Source organism: Sus scrofa, chromosome 17 (assembly GCF_000003025.6).
Source record: "Sus scrofa isolate TJ Tabasco breed Duroc chromosome 17, Sscrofa11.1, whole genome shotgun sequence".
Classification (NCBI taxonomy): Eukaryota; Metazoa; Chordata; class Mammalia; order Artiodactyla; family Suidae; genus Sus; species Sus scrofa.
Genome location: NC_010459.5, coordinates 48624400 through 48640811, shown reverse-complemented (window position 1 = coordinate 48640811; position 16412 = coordinate 48624400). Strand labels below are relative to the sequence as shown.

Sequence of the window (16412 nt, the reverse complement as noted above, 5' to 3'; positions counted from 1 at the left end):
TCCACATGGCCGTATCATCCAGCCCAACTTTGAAAATTATCCAGCCAGCTCCTCTCCGTTCTGGCATAACAAGGTAGCACATCATCCTATTAGACTCATGTTGCATGACCTCCCCCTACCCTGTCAGCGTGAAGGTGTTAATTATGTAACATGGCCACATAAGTCAGATTTTTACCCATGTTTCCCAACTTTTTGGGTACCCTGTAGTTTTGTAAACAGTTTACCATGTACATTCCATGAAGGAGTAGCATTCGTCTTGCTCATTAGTGGATATATCAGCAGCAGCCAGGAACATGTATACCTGATAGTAGGGATTCTCTCAATTTTTTTTTTTTTCTTTTTAGGGCCACGCTCGAGGTATATGGAGGTTCCCAGGCTAGGGTTGAATCGGAGCTACAGCCGCTGGTCTACACCACAGCTCACAGCAACGCCAGATCCTTAACGTACTGAGTGAGGCCAGGATCGAACCTGCATCCTCATGGATGCCAGTCAGGTTTGTTAACCGCTGAGCCATGACGGGAACTCCAGGATGCTCTCAGTTTTGAAAAGCAGAGTAAAACAGGGGAAAGTGATGAAGGAAGGCGGTGAAGAGAAAATGATTCTGAACATGACTGTCAACAAACTGAAAGGGCTGAAAGCATTCACGGAATTGGATGGCACTGTCCTGGAAGTGATCAGGTTGCATTTTAGGAGTGTTCACTGTCAGGAATTTTTAGGAAATGAAGCCTCTTTCTATCTATACACTATCTGTATTTGGATATGAGGATTTTTAAAATACATTCCAATACCAAACAAGAGGGAAAGTCTTCCTCGAATGGAAGAGGTGAAGAGACATTAAGAAACAGAAATGAGGCTGGCAGTGGAGGGTTGAAAGTCACATTCTGAGGGACTGCCTATGGGCTGCGAACGAAGAGAAAATATCAGAGGGTGAAAATACTCTGTGAAATGTGGTAAAGGTTATACCTGTTCCTAAAGAGAATGGGAAAAGGGACTTCTCCCATTAAAACTGCTCCCAGATAAAGTTGGAAGTCTCTGATTCTTAAAATGTCCACGCTTCAGCTAATGGGACAGGGACTCGGGCAGAGGCAGCAGGAATGGAGATGATCAAACAAATATTGTAAACTCTGACCTAAGTTACAGTGACAGACCAGATGCTAGAGTTGGAGAACACTGAGAAATTAAAGTTGATTCTCAGAATTGTGCTCACCAACGTCCAAGGATAATTCCCTATATCATCTTGGTCCTGTTGCTTGGAAGGAAGAGCAATGCTTAATTTTTTAATGAAATGTTTGGAACATACAGGTGAGGTGAGGTGGTCTAAGTCCCCAGCTCTTTTTAATGGGATTAGAATCTGAATCCACTTTTCCAACTCTTACTAGAGCAATTTTATTGGAGCTTAATAACTCTTCAAAAGAGTGACTGTGAGTATTCAATATAAAGGATTTAAGGACAAAATTAAAACTGGACATGTGTATAATACTGTTATATTCAGGTGTTCCAATATAGACATAAGTCATTCATGACTATCATTTTTATTGTATTGCAAACACTGTGCTGTTAGATGTAGTTTATAAATGGGTATATTAAAAATTGGAAAAATCCACCATAAAGTGATTTTTATATGGAGTTTTTCAATCAAAATGCCTTGGATGACCAACATTTCATAACTGATGCCTTTTTATTTCTTTACCTCTTAATTAAGTTCAGACAGTTGAATCAGAGGCTGAGATTGGCTTTTAGTCAGTGAAAACCCCAAGCAAACATGGCAACATGTGGGGGTAGGAGAAGAATGCTAGTTTTGGGTTTTGCTTTTTTTTTTTTTAATGAGAGGCCTATTTCTGTAAGAAGTCTAATGATGGCCTATTAGTGAATGCCAGCTTTTCAGAACAAGTTTTTTTTCAGTCTTACATTCAGTTTCTGTCATTCTCTTTCCTGTCATTTGGATTCAAGTATTGGAGTGATGGACTGGTGGAAGTTATTGTGGGTCGTCACTATACGTATGCCATTTAATTTGCTTTTCCTTGGATTTTAGGGGCCAGAGTAAGATGGGGAAGGTGGTGGGATGCACATTAGTCTTCAGTCTTTCCTTCGTCTCCTTAGGTTACGAGGTTGTGTGTTCCCTTAGGCCAGTAATGTGTCTATTTTCACCACCGTGTTTATCATCTCATTTCTATGTTCTCTGCTACTTCTGAAATATCTTTCAGTTATTTTTCAGCCAAGTGCTGTTAGTTTCAGCTCCTCTGACTTGAATCCAATCAAAGTGAAATGGGTCCTGCGTAGGCACAAGGTTTGAGTACCTTGGGGAGTCACGTACGTCTCTTTAGAAGATTAGTGAATTGGACTTGCAAGGCTCACCTGGGAATCCAAAGCCAAATTTTCTTAGGAGAAGACATAGTAATATCAGAAGGGTGACAGGCAATAAAGAATAACTGAGTGTCATATTCCCAAAATTGTGCATTGGAAATAGGCCCAAAAGACTTGTTAAACTATACCCTCTGCCTTAGGCTGGACAGAGGAATTTTGTCATTAATAGTTGAAAGAATTCACCCAGCAGTGTGAGACAGATTCTGACCTTGTGTCAGAAATCCACTACATAATCGATGCTCAAAAGGTTTGTGTTTACTTATTAGGCCACTAAGAAATATAGTTACTTTCAAGTAAAACATTACCATAAATAGGTTCACCGTGTTCGGAATGGAAAGCCAACAGCCTTCTGCTGCAGCCAGTCCACATCATTTTTCTCTAAATAGATCTAAGGTGACTAATAATCCCATGAGATCGGATATTTGACAAAGTAGAAACATTGTCATTCCCAACACTTATATTATAGATGTTAATACTCCTCACCGCCAATCCCTATTGTAGTTTCAGAATTGAACAAGTCAATTAAAGCTTTTTTTTTTTTTTTTCCTTTGCAGATAGGATTTTTCTTTGGTTCTAATTCTAGAAATAGGGTTCACATCACTTACGTACGTCCCTTGGGTTGGGTGTACAGTTTCCTTTTTTTTTTTTTAATGGCCACAGTCATGGCATATGGAAGTTCCTGGGCCAGGGATCGAATCCAGGCCACAGCTGTCACCGACACTGCTGGTGCAGCAACACCGGATCCTTTAACCCACTGCCCTGGACCCACATTGAACCTACACCTCTACAGTGACCTGGGCCACTGCAGTCAGATTCTTAACCCACTGTGCCACGGTGGGAACTCCAAGTCTTTTTATCGTTGACCCTACTGCCTCTATTTTTAAAACTTTATTCCTGATCTGATTTATTCATCCATGGGTAAGATAATAATCTAAAATTATTTTTTCTTATTACATGAGGTCATCTTAGCTTTCTACTCAATAGAGGGACTATGATAGAGGCAAGGCCTTGGCTTATTTCAAATTCTAAGCTGAATCTTCTCAGTCATTTTGCTGGTGGATATTTCAAAGATTCATGGTCAAAGTAAAAGAAAATACCTCTATAATCCTGTGTTTCTTTGCAAAATATGTTAAACTTCATATACTAGTTTTCTAAGATTTTTAATTTAGTATGAATTTTGATGAATAAGAATTGAGTCTTATAATCAATACGGAAAGAGATTTAGCTATAACCAGGTCTCTGGATGAATTCTCAGGTGTTTAGTAAAGAACATGTGATACCTGAAGACCTTTTCGGTATTTCCATGACTTTAGACGTTCGATTTCCTGTGAATTTTCTCATGTTGAAGAAGGTATGACCTTCTTTTAAAAGCTTTTTTACAACAATTACAAACAAATGGTGTTGCCTCTGAATGAGTTCTTTTATGAGCGTTAAGAATAGATGAGACTCTGAAGGTCTTATCACACTGGTCACATCTATATGGCTTTTCTCCAGTATGAATTCTTACATGCTTGATAAGGTCATAGTGAGTGATGAAATTCTTCCCACACTCTTGACAATGAAAAGCTTTCTCTCCACTGTGAGTTTTTTTATGCCGTTTCAAGACATCTTCTTGGGTATAGCTCTTTTCACACAGATCGCATTTGAAGGGTTTCTCTCCAGTATGAGTTCTCTGATGTCTGCTGAAAAAGGAGTAGAACCTAAAGCACTTGCCACATTCTTCACATTTGTACACTGATGATTGAGTGTGCGTGACCCGATGAGTCGCCCGATGTGCCGTGAGCTCTGAACGACTGTCAAAGGTGTCTTCACATCTGCTACACTGAAAGTGTTTCCCTGGCATATGAATTATTTTATGTCGTTCCATGGTTCCCTTTTGGCTAAAGGCCTTTCCACACTCATCACACTGAAAGGGTTTCTCTCCAGTGTGAATCCTCTGATGCTTAATAAGGAGTGAGTAAAAATTAAAAGCCTTGTCACACACATCACAGTTGTGTCGTTTTGCTCTCATATGCTTTTTCTGGTGTTGCATAAATTTTGAAGCTCTCGTTGAAGTATGTCCACAATTATTACATTCAAAGAGCTTCTCAAATACGTGAATGTATCGGTAAGTATTAAATGGATGCCTAAAGGCCTTTGCATACCCATCCTGTCTGTATGGTGTCTCTACTGTGTGAATTTTCTTATGTTGAACCAAGTGTGAGAGATGGCTTAGGACGATCCCACAGTCATCACACTCATGGCTTTGCCTTAGGCTGTTATATCTTGGCTGTTCATTCAAGTGTGAGCTCTGTCTGAAGGCATGCATGGGTTCCTTCAGTTCAGGAGAAAAATCCAGAGTTGGCTGGCATGCTAGTGGGAAGACAAGAAGAAAATGAAATCAGACTCTCACATCACAGTATAAATCACAGTGAGCTATGGGGAGGGGCAGGGGATGTAAAGATACAGTGGTTGTGGATTAAGGAGGTGGCAGGATGTGATTGGGGCAGTGTAGGGGGTGAAGAGTGAGTGCAGCTGTGCAGTTTGAAGATACCATTTAAAAGTAACACCAGTATTTTTTAAATACAATCCACTGACATTCTTTGAACTGAATAATTTCTCTAAGAATTACCTATTAAATTGTACACTAAAAATTACACTCAGTAGATCTTTTAACCATAGATTTTTTTTTTTTCTTTTTGGCTGTGTCTATGGCATGCAGAAGTTCCCAGGCCAGGGATCAAACCTGAACCACTGCAGTAACAATGCTGGATCCTTAACTGCTAGGCTACCAGGGAACTCCTAGCCTTGGATCTTGAATTAATATGTGGTTCAGTATAAATAGGACACTAATTTTAATGCTTTGACACTGAAAATGCCATACTAAACTTATCCATTGATTTCATTACAAGGAATTTGCATTGTGTCCATTTGTTAAAGAGAGATCCATTAACTTGTATATAAACCTTTGTGAATTTAATCACCAGTATACTATCTTTTTAAGTCACAGAATTACTCTTTCAAAAAAGAATCTCAATTTTTTGCAACATGTTAAACCATAAAAATATCACATCTTGGGAGTTCCCATTGTGGTTGAGGGGTAACGAATCTGACAAGCATCCATGAGGACGCACGTTCAATCCCTGGCCTCTCTCAGTGGGTTAAGGATCCGGCGTTGCTATGAGCTGTGATATAGGTCACAGATGCAATTCAGATCTGGTGTTGCTATGGTGTGTAGGCCAGCAGCTGCAGCTCCGATTTGACCCCTAACCTGGGAACTTCCATATGCCATAGGTGCAGTGCTAAAAAGACAAATAGTAATAATAATAATATCTCATCTGTCAGACAGTTATTATCAAAAAGACAACAAATACATTATTAAAAAAAAAAAAAAGACAACAAATAGGAGTTCCTGCTGTGGAACAATGGGATTGGCAGCATCTCTGCAGCACCAGGACACAGGTTTGATCCCCAGCTTGGGACAGTAGGTTAAAGCATCCAGCATTGCTGCAGCTGAGGTGTAAGTCACAACTGTGGCTCAGATCTGAACTCCATGTGCTGCAGGGTGGCCAAAAATGGAAAAAAAAAAAAAAAGATAACAATCTTCATGCTCTGGGGATGTCATATACAACATGATAATATAATTAACATTGCTGTCTGACATATAAAAGTTATTAAGAATATATCCTAAGAGCTCTCATTACAAGACAATTTTCTTTCTTTCATTTCGTATCTATATGAGATGGTGGGTGTTCACTAAACTTACTGTGATAATCATTTCATGATGAATTATCATGCTATACGTCCTCACCTTATAAGGGGCTCTACGTCAGTTGTGCCTCTATAAAACTAGGAGAAAAAGAAAAGACTCCTCCACTGACAAAAAATATAAGTAGTATTTAGTATCCTGTTACTTGCCTGTATCCCAACCATGGATAATGCTACTCTAGTCTCAAACTGATGGATAAGATATTGCTAACATGGAACAGGATCAGGAAGTCATTTTAAAAATAAAGTAGGACACAGATCCAGTGCAATCCCTATCACATTACCAGTGGCATTTTTCATAGAACCGGAACAAAAAAATTTTAATTTGTATGGAAACAAAAAAGACCCCAAACAGCCCAAATAATCTTAAGAAGAACAGAGCTGGAGCAGTCAGGCTCCCTGACTTCAGACCATGCTACCGAGCCACCTGAGGTTGTGATCATTTATTTGCACCAAGATCACTGCAGTTTCCAAAAGAACCTAAGTACCTGTCTTTTTCCGTAGCTTGCCAGATTCAGTCAGTCCTCTCTGGCAGCAGTCTAGATTTTCTTACAGCTTGCCATGAGACTACTGTGCCTGACACTGCCGGGATAGACACCCAGAATATTTCTTCTCACCCATGGTTCAGTCGTTTCCCTTAAGTAAATACTTGTCAATTTGTTGTATGCCCTTGGTCCACTGCCAGAGTCCTGAAATGGCTGTTTCACAATTTTGTTCAGTTTTATCATTGCTTTTAGGGAGAGGATTTGCTAAGCTCCTCATTCTGCCATTCTGGAAGTCTTACTAGGTAACCTAAATACTAAAGGTATTGGAATCTGGCTACATGAACCATGGGTGTTGGCCTGTGGCTGCAATAACCTAAGAGATATGTAGATCTTAGTAAATATTCAGTTGATAATTTTTATGGTAAGAACTAAATGGTAATTCAGCTCTGACGGAATGGTGTGATTAGGGTCATTTCTTATGTGTTCTTTTTTGAAACTTTATAGATTAATCTTTTGAAAATATTATTCAAGGAAAGAATGTATTTCTCCTGTTTTACATGAGCAATCACAGCCTAGGTTATGCTGTCTTGCAATCAAGTTTATACATTGACTACTTTTTTTTTTTTTTTGCTTTTTAGGGCCCCAGCTGCCACATATGGATGTTCCCAGGCTGGGGGTTGAATCAGAACTACAGCTGCCGGCCTACATCACAGCCACAGCTACAGCAACTTGGGATCCGAGCTATGTCTGCGACCCCCACCACAGCTCATGGCAACACCAGATCCCTGACCCACTGAGAGAGGCCAGGGATCTTGCCCACATCCTCATGTATGCTAGTCAGACTCGTTTCTGCTGCGCCACAAGGGGAACACCTTTTTTTTGGACATTGACTGCTAAGAGAGGCTTATTGTCACTTTAAGGGAACAATTTTTATTTTATTTAGTTGTCTTTTTGTCTTTTCTAGGGCTGCACACGTGTCATATGGAGGTTCCCAGGCTCGGGGTCTAATCGGAGTTATAGCTGCCAGCCAATGCCACAGCCACAGCAATGCCAGATCCAAGCCGAGTCTGCAACCTGCACCACAGCTCACGGCAACGCCAGACCCTTAACCCACTGATTGAGGCCAGGGATCGAACTCCCAACCTCAGGGTTCCTAGTCGGATTCATTAACCACTGAGCCACAATGGGAACTCCAAGGGAACAATTTTTAACCCAGGAGATGAACATCTGCATATTATTTGGGATTCCTGTGAATGATTCTCCAATCACTTTAAAAATATTTTTCATCATTTTTAATATATCTGATTTTCATATATTTTTTAACTTACTTCTTAGGCTCCCAGCTCACATTACAAACTTATTACAGCCTATCTCCATTTGATTGATTCCTTATTCTTTGAATTTAATTATGCTAAGCAAAAATAATATCCCCCTACTATATATTCCCCTTAAGTTAGGCATCAATTAATGGACAGTGACTTCTTGCAAAATTCTTAAAATTTTTAGAGGAAATTACATTTTACTATCTCTGAACTCTGTATTGGACTTAACATGCTTTCTGACCAGAAATCCTGGCCGTTTCCACATTGGTATTTATGATCACAGCTTCTCTCCCCCATTTGACATAAACTTCTTGATAATGTATGAAGTTTGTTTCAGTTTCCTTTTTGCTTATTGCTTTACCACAAACATTTTTTGAAAACCTTCTCCACAATCATTTGTTAAAATATTTGTGATACTCGTGATTTGGGGGATTTGGGGAGTAATCATTCTTAATCATTTTTGCTCATTGAAACTGTTATCCTGTTCAGAAATTCATGTATCTACCCATTTAGTAATTTTTTTTTTTTTTGTCTTTTTGCCTTTTCTAGGGCCACTCCCGCAGCATACGGAGGTTCCCAGGCTAGGGGTCTAATCGGAGCTATAGCCGCCAGCCTACACCACAGCCAGAGCAACGCAGGATCCGAGCTGCATCTGCAACCTACACCACAGCTCACGGCAACGCTGGATCCTTAACCCACTGAGCAAGGCCAGGGATCGAACCCGAAACCTCATGGTTCCTAGTTGGATTCGTTAACCACTGCTCCATGACGGGAACTCCTCAGTAAAATAAAATTTTAAGAACAAGAAATTAGCTGCTTTGATCCATATCTGAACATGAAAGGAAGGTCTAAGCTTTGAAGGCAGGCTATAACGGATCCATCCCATGTGCCACACCCACAACTCCCTCAGGACTAAGGAACCTCTTCCACCTGTTGGGAGCAGGGGCTACACATGGCTCACAGCTGAGTAACTCTTGAGTCATTGCCCTTGACTGAAGACAGCTGCCCCAAGCAAATTCCCCTTCTCCCTGATGCAGCCAGCAGCCACTTGAGTGCGGAGGTGCAAGGGTCCAGCCGCTTAGCCTCAATTCCGAACAACTCTGAAGGACCATCCCAGGTTCCAAATTGCCTGGAGAACTGGCTGAAACCTCTGTTGCAACTGTAGTTCAGTTTCTTCCTTGGCCCAATCCAGTTTCCCCTCACCCTTCACAACTGTTGTTCCCCCAAAGAACTCCAAAACCTCCTGCATGCAAATTTCAGGTAGAGTCTGTTTTTCCTGGATCCTGAGCTAAGTCTAAGGTATTTGAAAATTTATACATATAAGCAGGTGAGAGTGTCTCCCTCTGTGAGAGCTATGACAAGAGGGGCTGCAGAAAAACAATGAGATAAAAAGAAGATCCACCATTCTCCTCTCCCCTATACTGAAACCCATGCAGAGAGCTCCTCCTTCATCACCTCTGAGACCCCAGGTTCCTTGGACCACTTAGAGTGGGAGTTGTGATGACTCTCACCTGCTTACTGCTTATCAGTTACCTGAGCATGGAGCAGCTGTTGCTTCTTTTACCATCAGCATCCAGCCATCACTGTCTCGCTTCAAAGAAGACATCACTTTTGCTTTAAAAGCCCATTGCCCTGCGTGTAAGAAAACAGAATGATCTTTTCAATGCTTTGATGATCAGAGATTTTAAACTCAATCTTTTGGCCATAAGCAAGATGACGACAAGTCTCAGTTGGCTTGAGCTATCCCAGCGTAATTTGTGACATTCCTTTTCACTTCCAGACACCACCTAGGATGGAAAAGAAGTTAGGTATTGACACGTGGGAAGGAAAGAGATCTCACAGGAAGCCTGGGAGCCTCGTTCTCTCATAGTGCTGCCCACAAACCACCTGTGTTTTAAGAGGTAGTTCTCTGGGGGTTGGGGGTCTGTAAGAGCCTTGGGACTGTGATCTTGGAAAGATGTGTGAAGTTGTGAGGAAGCAGAAAGAGGAAGTTTGAGTGCTTGTAGCATGCGTGTGCTCAGTCTCCCTTCAGAAAGTTCCCACAGTTTATTTAGGGAGGTTAGGTAAGCTCTTCAAGAGCTCTATAGATATTTGTAAAATACAAAAAAAAAAAAAAAATTTCAAAATAGGCAGCTTATCAGTGGGGAAATTTGATTCTTACCCAAAGTCATCATATGTTTGTAGGTGTCCAGTATCACCTGCTTGTATAGGCTTTTTTGATCAGCGTTTAAGTATTTCCACTCATCCCAAGATAAGTCAATGAACACGTCTTTAAATTGTACTGACCCCTGAAATAACAAATACTTTGATTCTCCAGCTGCCCATATAGCCGTATAGAGAGATCAGTCTTAGTGTTTGAGACATAAAAAAAAATACGAGACTTATGTGAGCATCAGCTGGGTAACATGGTTGATTCAGGGGAGGGGGAGACATTACCAATATCAGGAATGAAATAGTGGCTATCACTGCAGGCCCGCCCGACATCAAAAGGATATTAAGAGAATACTATGAACAATTCTACGCACATATATTTGATAACTTAAATGGGCCAGTACCGCAGAAAGCACAAATTAACATACCCAGTAGGAAACAGATCATTTTAATATGCCTAATGGAGAAATGAAATTCATAATTTCTTTTTCAATTTTTTAACGTTTTATTGAACTGTAGTTGATTTACTGAATTCATAATTTTTAAAACTCTTGAAAGATAACTATCCAGGCCCAGATGATTTCACTGAAGAATTCAAAACTGTTTAAAGAAAAAACTGCTACACAAGCTCTTCCAGAAGATTGAAGATGGGGGGCCTACTTCCCAATTCATTTTATAAAGCCAGTATGACCCTGATATCCAACCAGACAGTGACAGTTTAAAAAAACTTGCAAACATTGCTCATGAACATAGATGCAAAAATCCTTAAGCTTCTAGCAGATGGAATTCAGCAATACATTAGAAGAATTGAACATCGTGCCCAAGGGACATTTATTCCGAGAATGCAAGGCTGATCCCATATTTGAAAAATCAGTGTGACTTACTGTGCTCATTTCCTAGGACATAACAGAGCGCCACATACTGAGTGACTTAAAACCACAGAAATTTTTCCTGTCATAGTTATGGAGATTATAAGTCCACAGTCAGGGTATCAACAGGTCCATGCCCTTGCTGACACCTCTAGGAGACGATTTTCCCTACTTCTCCCCATTTCTGGCGACCCTAGGCTTTCCTTGGCTTCTAGCAAAGTCTGCCTCTGTCTTTACATGGCTGTCTTCCCTTTCTGTCTGTGTCTTCACATGGTGGTATGTTCTCTCTGTGTGTCTCTTTTCACATTTTCTTCTTCTTTTTTTTTTTTTCTTTTTGTCTTTTTGTCTTTTAGGACAAAACCCACGGCATATGGAGGTCCCAGGCTAGGGGTCCAATCAGAGCTGTAGTCACTGGCCTACACCACAGCCACAGCAACACCATATCCGAGCCACGTCTGCGACCTGCACCACAGCTCACAGCAACGCCAGATCCTTAACCAACTGAGCAAGGCCAGGGATCAAACCTGCATCCTCACGGATACTAGTCAGGTTCATTAACCCCTGAGCCACAACGAGAACTCCTCAGCATTTTCTTTTATTAGGACACCAGTCATAATGAATCAGAGCCTACCCCAATGACAGCATCTCGACTTGATTATATCTACAATGACTGTATTTACATTATAGGGTCAATATAAATGTATTTATGTTACAAATAAGGTCACATTCATAGGTACTAGGGGTTAGGACTTCAGCATATCTTTTTGGAGGACAATTCAAATAACAGCATCTACCATATTAAGCTAAAGAAAAAATCACATGATCATATCAAGTGATACAGAAAATCTTTTGACAAAATTCAATGCCTATTCATGATTTCAATCTCAAATAAGAACAGAGAAAATTTCTCAAAGAAGAATACCAATTTAAAAAACTCTATAGCTCCTTTATTATATTTAATAATAAAGGACAATGTTTTCCCTCTAATATCAGAAACAAGGCAAGGATGTTTCTTTTCACCACTGCTATTCAACATAGTAGTGGAAGTTCAAGACAGTGTGATGAGGCAAGAAGAGGAAATAAGAGGCATATAGATCCTCAAAGGATAAACTGCTCCTATTTTTAGATGAAGTGATAGCCTATCATGTAGAGAATTCCAAGAATCTTTAAGTAACTTTAGGAGTTGCCGTTGTGGCTCAGCAGGTTAAGAACCCAACTAATATCCATGAGGAAGCAGGTTCGATCCCTGACCTCACTCAGTGGATTAAGGATCCTGCATTGACACAAGCTGCCTTATAGGTCTCAGATGCAGGGTGGATATTGTGTTGCTATGGCTGTGGTGTAGGCCAGCAGCTGCAGCTCTGATTCAACCCCTAGCCTGGGAACTTCCATATGCTACAGGTGTGGCCCTAAAAAGAAAAAAAGAGTAATTTGGTTGTATATGCATATATCCTGGCATTTTAAGATGTTCATTCCGTTATTCCCAATTGATGATTTGCTTTGCTCCAGATAAACAGGAAGTCTCAGAGCGCTAGAGACAACCTCTGGCATGAGAATTCACAACTCTGGCAATTCTAACAATTCTAACAAGCTCCCTGGTGATGCTGCTCTTTGAGAGACTCCCTAGGACTTAAACGTAGGCTATCTTCGGCCTCAAGATGCCCAAACTTTAGGGAGTTCCCGTTGTGGGCAGCCGAAACGAATCCAACAAGAACCATGAGGATGCAGGTTTGATCCCTGGCCTCACTCAGTGGGTTAAGGATGTGGCGCTGCCATAAGCTGTGATGTAGGTCGCAGATGCAGCTCGGAGACTGCGTTGCTGTGGCTGTGGTGTAGGCCGGCAGCTATAGCTCCAATTATACCCCTAGCCTGGGAACCTCCATATGCCGCAGAGGCGGCCCTAAAACACACACACACACACACACACACACACGATTCTCAAACTTTAGCAGCATCTGAATCACCTGGAATGCTTCTTAAAACACAGGGTGCTGGGTCCTACCTCCAGAGTGTCTGACTCAGTAAGGAGGGTGGGGAAGGGCCCAGGCATCTGCCTTTTTAACACATTGCCAGGTGATGCTGATGCTGCTGACCAGCACTTGCTATCCAGCTTCACCCCACTACAGTGGAGCCCCTAATAAATTCCCCAGCCCTGCTCTTAATAGTGTGTCTTCTGATACCCCTTAGTCAGTAGTTTATTGAATGAATGTGTGAATATTGGAAGAGAGAAGGCAAGAGAGGAGATCTTCCACTTCCTGACTCGTTTCATCCGAGGAGACAGAGGTGGAAAACATACCACTTGACGTGGCCTCTTAGTATGAAAGTCCAGGAAACCAGAAGCCAATGTGTTAGGGGCCGGATATCGGCATTTCAGAAAAGGAGACAAGAAGGTAACTCACCTGGGTCATCACTTGGGACAAGATTTTTAAAAACGAAAGAGTCATTTTATCCTCCCCCTTCTCTTGCTGAGTTCCCTCCCTGGAGAAGAGCAGAAGCCACACCTTGGAATTGAAAACAGAGTCAGGAGAGGCCAGAAATACCACGACCCCTTTCCCAGCCCGCAGAGGGGAAACTCCTTCCAACGCTGAGCCCGATTCCCTTCCTCATCAACCCTCCGGTGGCCCCACGTGCTTTCTCAGGAGCCAAGACTCAGAGGAGAGGAGGCTGCCTCAGTGATTTAGAACCTGAAGCTGTCCTCAGCAAATCTGCCCTGAAAACGGAAACTGCCTCCAGCACCCACGAGATGGGAGAAACACCGCTTCGCAGAAATGGAAATCAGCTGCTCTGGGGACTCAGCCACCCCTCCCGCCCCTGTTTATATACAGAGCGGATGAGCACACCCAGGATCTTCTAGTTTCTTGGTCAGGGCAAGTCTCCTGCCTGCGTATCTCCCAGCCCTCCTGGCCCACATGTAAGGAGGACAGGAGGATGAGGGCGGCAATTCTCAATAAGCGCTTGCGCCAGAATCCCTTGGAGGGCTTGTTAAAACATCCGTTGCTGGGCCCCAGCTCCAGACTTTCTCAATCAGTAGGTCAGGTGTGGGGGCCAAGAATTTGCATTGCAGTTTCCAGGTGATGCCACTGCTGCTGGGTGAGAATCACACTTTGAAATCCAGTAGATTAAGGAATAAGCAAAATAGAGGCTGAAAAATTATAAATAGTCTTTGATAATGCCTGCTACGTGCCTCATTTATGATGTCTACAGTACACACAGACCCAGCAGGGCTTGTGACCCATTTCCCACTTGAACCTTCGGGAGGAAGGGTCTCACCTGGTGATCCTCACCTTCACAGAGTAGCTGCTGTGGACGAGGGCACTTTGGGCAGGGAGATGGTGAACAACAGCCATCAGCAACAAGGTGGGTGTGTGGGGGGATGGCATTTGATGCTTGCCCCAGGGCAGGGCGGAGGGCGATGAGGGGTGGGGGACAGAGGCTGGAGTGGCCTGGGAAAGAGTGACACAGGCACAGAGTATGGATGCCAAGACCAGAGGCCACAGAGGAGGGTGTCAGACCCAGACACTCACTTATACCCAAAGGCCAAGCTGAACACATGATGCTAGCAATAGATGCAGCAAAACAGAAGTCAAAACCAAAGACCAGGCTGGATGAATTGACCTTGGCAGAGGCAAGCAGGACCCAGCCCACAACACCCAGACCAGACACCTCTTCCCTGTCCCATAGTCCAGAGCCTCCTGCACGAAGACAATTCTGAGGCCAAAAGGGGAAAGTAGAGAACTCTTGAGGGAAGAACCTGCTTAATATCACTTTTGAAATATGAAATAAAAGAAATTTATTCCTTAATTAAGGGATGGTTAAATACCAAAAGCTGTCCCCCTGAATGGGATTAAACGAATTGAATTTAATCATGAATGAGTTAAAGAGTACCTGCTATCACCACTTCCATTCACATCACTTGTATGTGGAATCTAATATTGTAATGAACTTCTTCATATAAAAAAGAAAAAACAGAAATAAAAGATATAAAGATTGGAAATGAAATTCTGTTTACAAATAGCATGGTTGTATACATAATAAATCCAAAGTAATCTACACATTGTTAGTTAATAAGTGAGTTTAGCAGGTACCTAGATACAAAATAAATATATTTTGAAATCAGTGATTTTTCTGTATGTCAACAATTAACACATAAAAATGAAAAATTTTAAATATTTTCTACTCATCAAAATCATTGCATACACAGGAATGAATCTAGTGAAAGATGCAGAAATCCTCGATGCTGAAAACTGCAAATACTTAGAGAATTTAAAAAGTACTGAGTAAAAGCAGGAATATACCAGGCTCTTGGACTTGACAATTAAAGACTACAATTTCCCCTAATTTATTTGTAGGTTTAATGCATCCTCAGTCAAAGTCCCAACAGATTTTAGTGTTAAACATGTCAAGTTGATTCTAAAATAGACATGAAAATGCAAGAGCATGGATGCAACTAGAGAGTCTCATACTAAGTGAAGTAAGTCAGAAAGAGAAAGACAAATATCACATCACTTGTATGTGGAATCTAAAATATGGCATAAATGAACCTGTCTACAGAATAGAAACAGATTCACAGACGTGAAGAACCGACTTGTGGTTGCCAAGGAGGAGTGGGGAAGGAATGGGATGGATTGGGAGTTTGGAGTTAGTAGATGCAAACTATTAGATGTTTAGAATGGATAAACAAAGAGGTCCTGCCAACTATGTCCAATCACTTGCGATAGAACGTGATGGAAGATAATACGAGGAAAAGAAGGTGTATATATATGACCGGGTCACTTTGCTCTACAGCAGAAATTGATAGAACATTGTAAATCAACTGTACTTTAATTTTAAAAAAATTTTAGGGAGTTCCCATTGTGGCTCAGTGGTTAACAAACCTGGCTAGTATCCATGAGGAAGCGGGTTTGATCCCTGGTCTCGCTCTGTGGGTTGGGGATCCAGCGTTGCCATGAGCTGTGGTATAGGTCAAAGACGTGGCTCGGATCTGGCATTGCTGTGGCTGTGGTGTAGGCCGGAGGCTCCGATTGGACCCCTAGCCTGAGAACCTCCATATGCTGTGGATGAGGCCCTAAAAAGACAAAAAAAAGAAAAAAAATTTTTAAAGAAAATGCAAGGGTCCAATAATGATCATGGTCAAATTGGAGAAAAAATAAAGCTAGGGGATTTCTGTTCCCAAACATCAAGATTTATTGTAAGTTATGGTATTAATCTCTAAAAAAATAAATTATGGTAGACAGGGCAGTGTGCAGGGGTCGACAAACAGACACATTAAACAGAATAGAAAGTCTAGAAATAGATTCAGACATCTGCGGTCATTCGGTTTTATACAAAAGTGTCAAATCAGTCCAATAGAGAAATGAAAGTCTTCCAACAAACGGTGCTAAAACAACAGAATAGACAGTCAGGAAATTCCCAAAGAACGTAACTAGTTTCGAAAGGAGCCCAAATGCACTTCAACAGACGTAGACTCTTATATG

General features: G+C 41.5%; 1 protein-coding gene across 2 annotated transcripts; it reads right to left on the bottom strand.

Annotated features, from left to right (window-relative positions):
- Nucleotides 1810–13511, bottom strand: LOC102159694 (zinc finger protein 239-like). Of its 2 annotated transcripts, XM_021077967.1 has the most exons (4): nucleotides 13338–13511; nucleotides 10080–10206; nucleotides 9452–9550; nucleotides 1810–4716 (listed from the first exon to the last, which is right to left on the bottom strand). In XM_021077967.1, the coding sequence occupies exons 1-4, from the start codon at nucleotides 13380–13382 to the stop codon at nucleotides 3674–3676; spliced, it is 1314 nt and encodes a 437-aa protein (XP_020933626.1). In that variant the 5' UTR covers nucleotides 13383–13511; the 3' UTR covers nucleotides 1810–3673. The 2 variants fall into 2 exon arrangements, with proteins under 2 accessions (XP_020933626.1, XP_013840901.1); XM_013985447.2 differs by lacking the exon at nucleotides 10080–10206.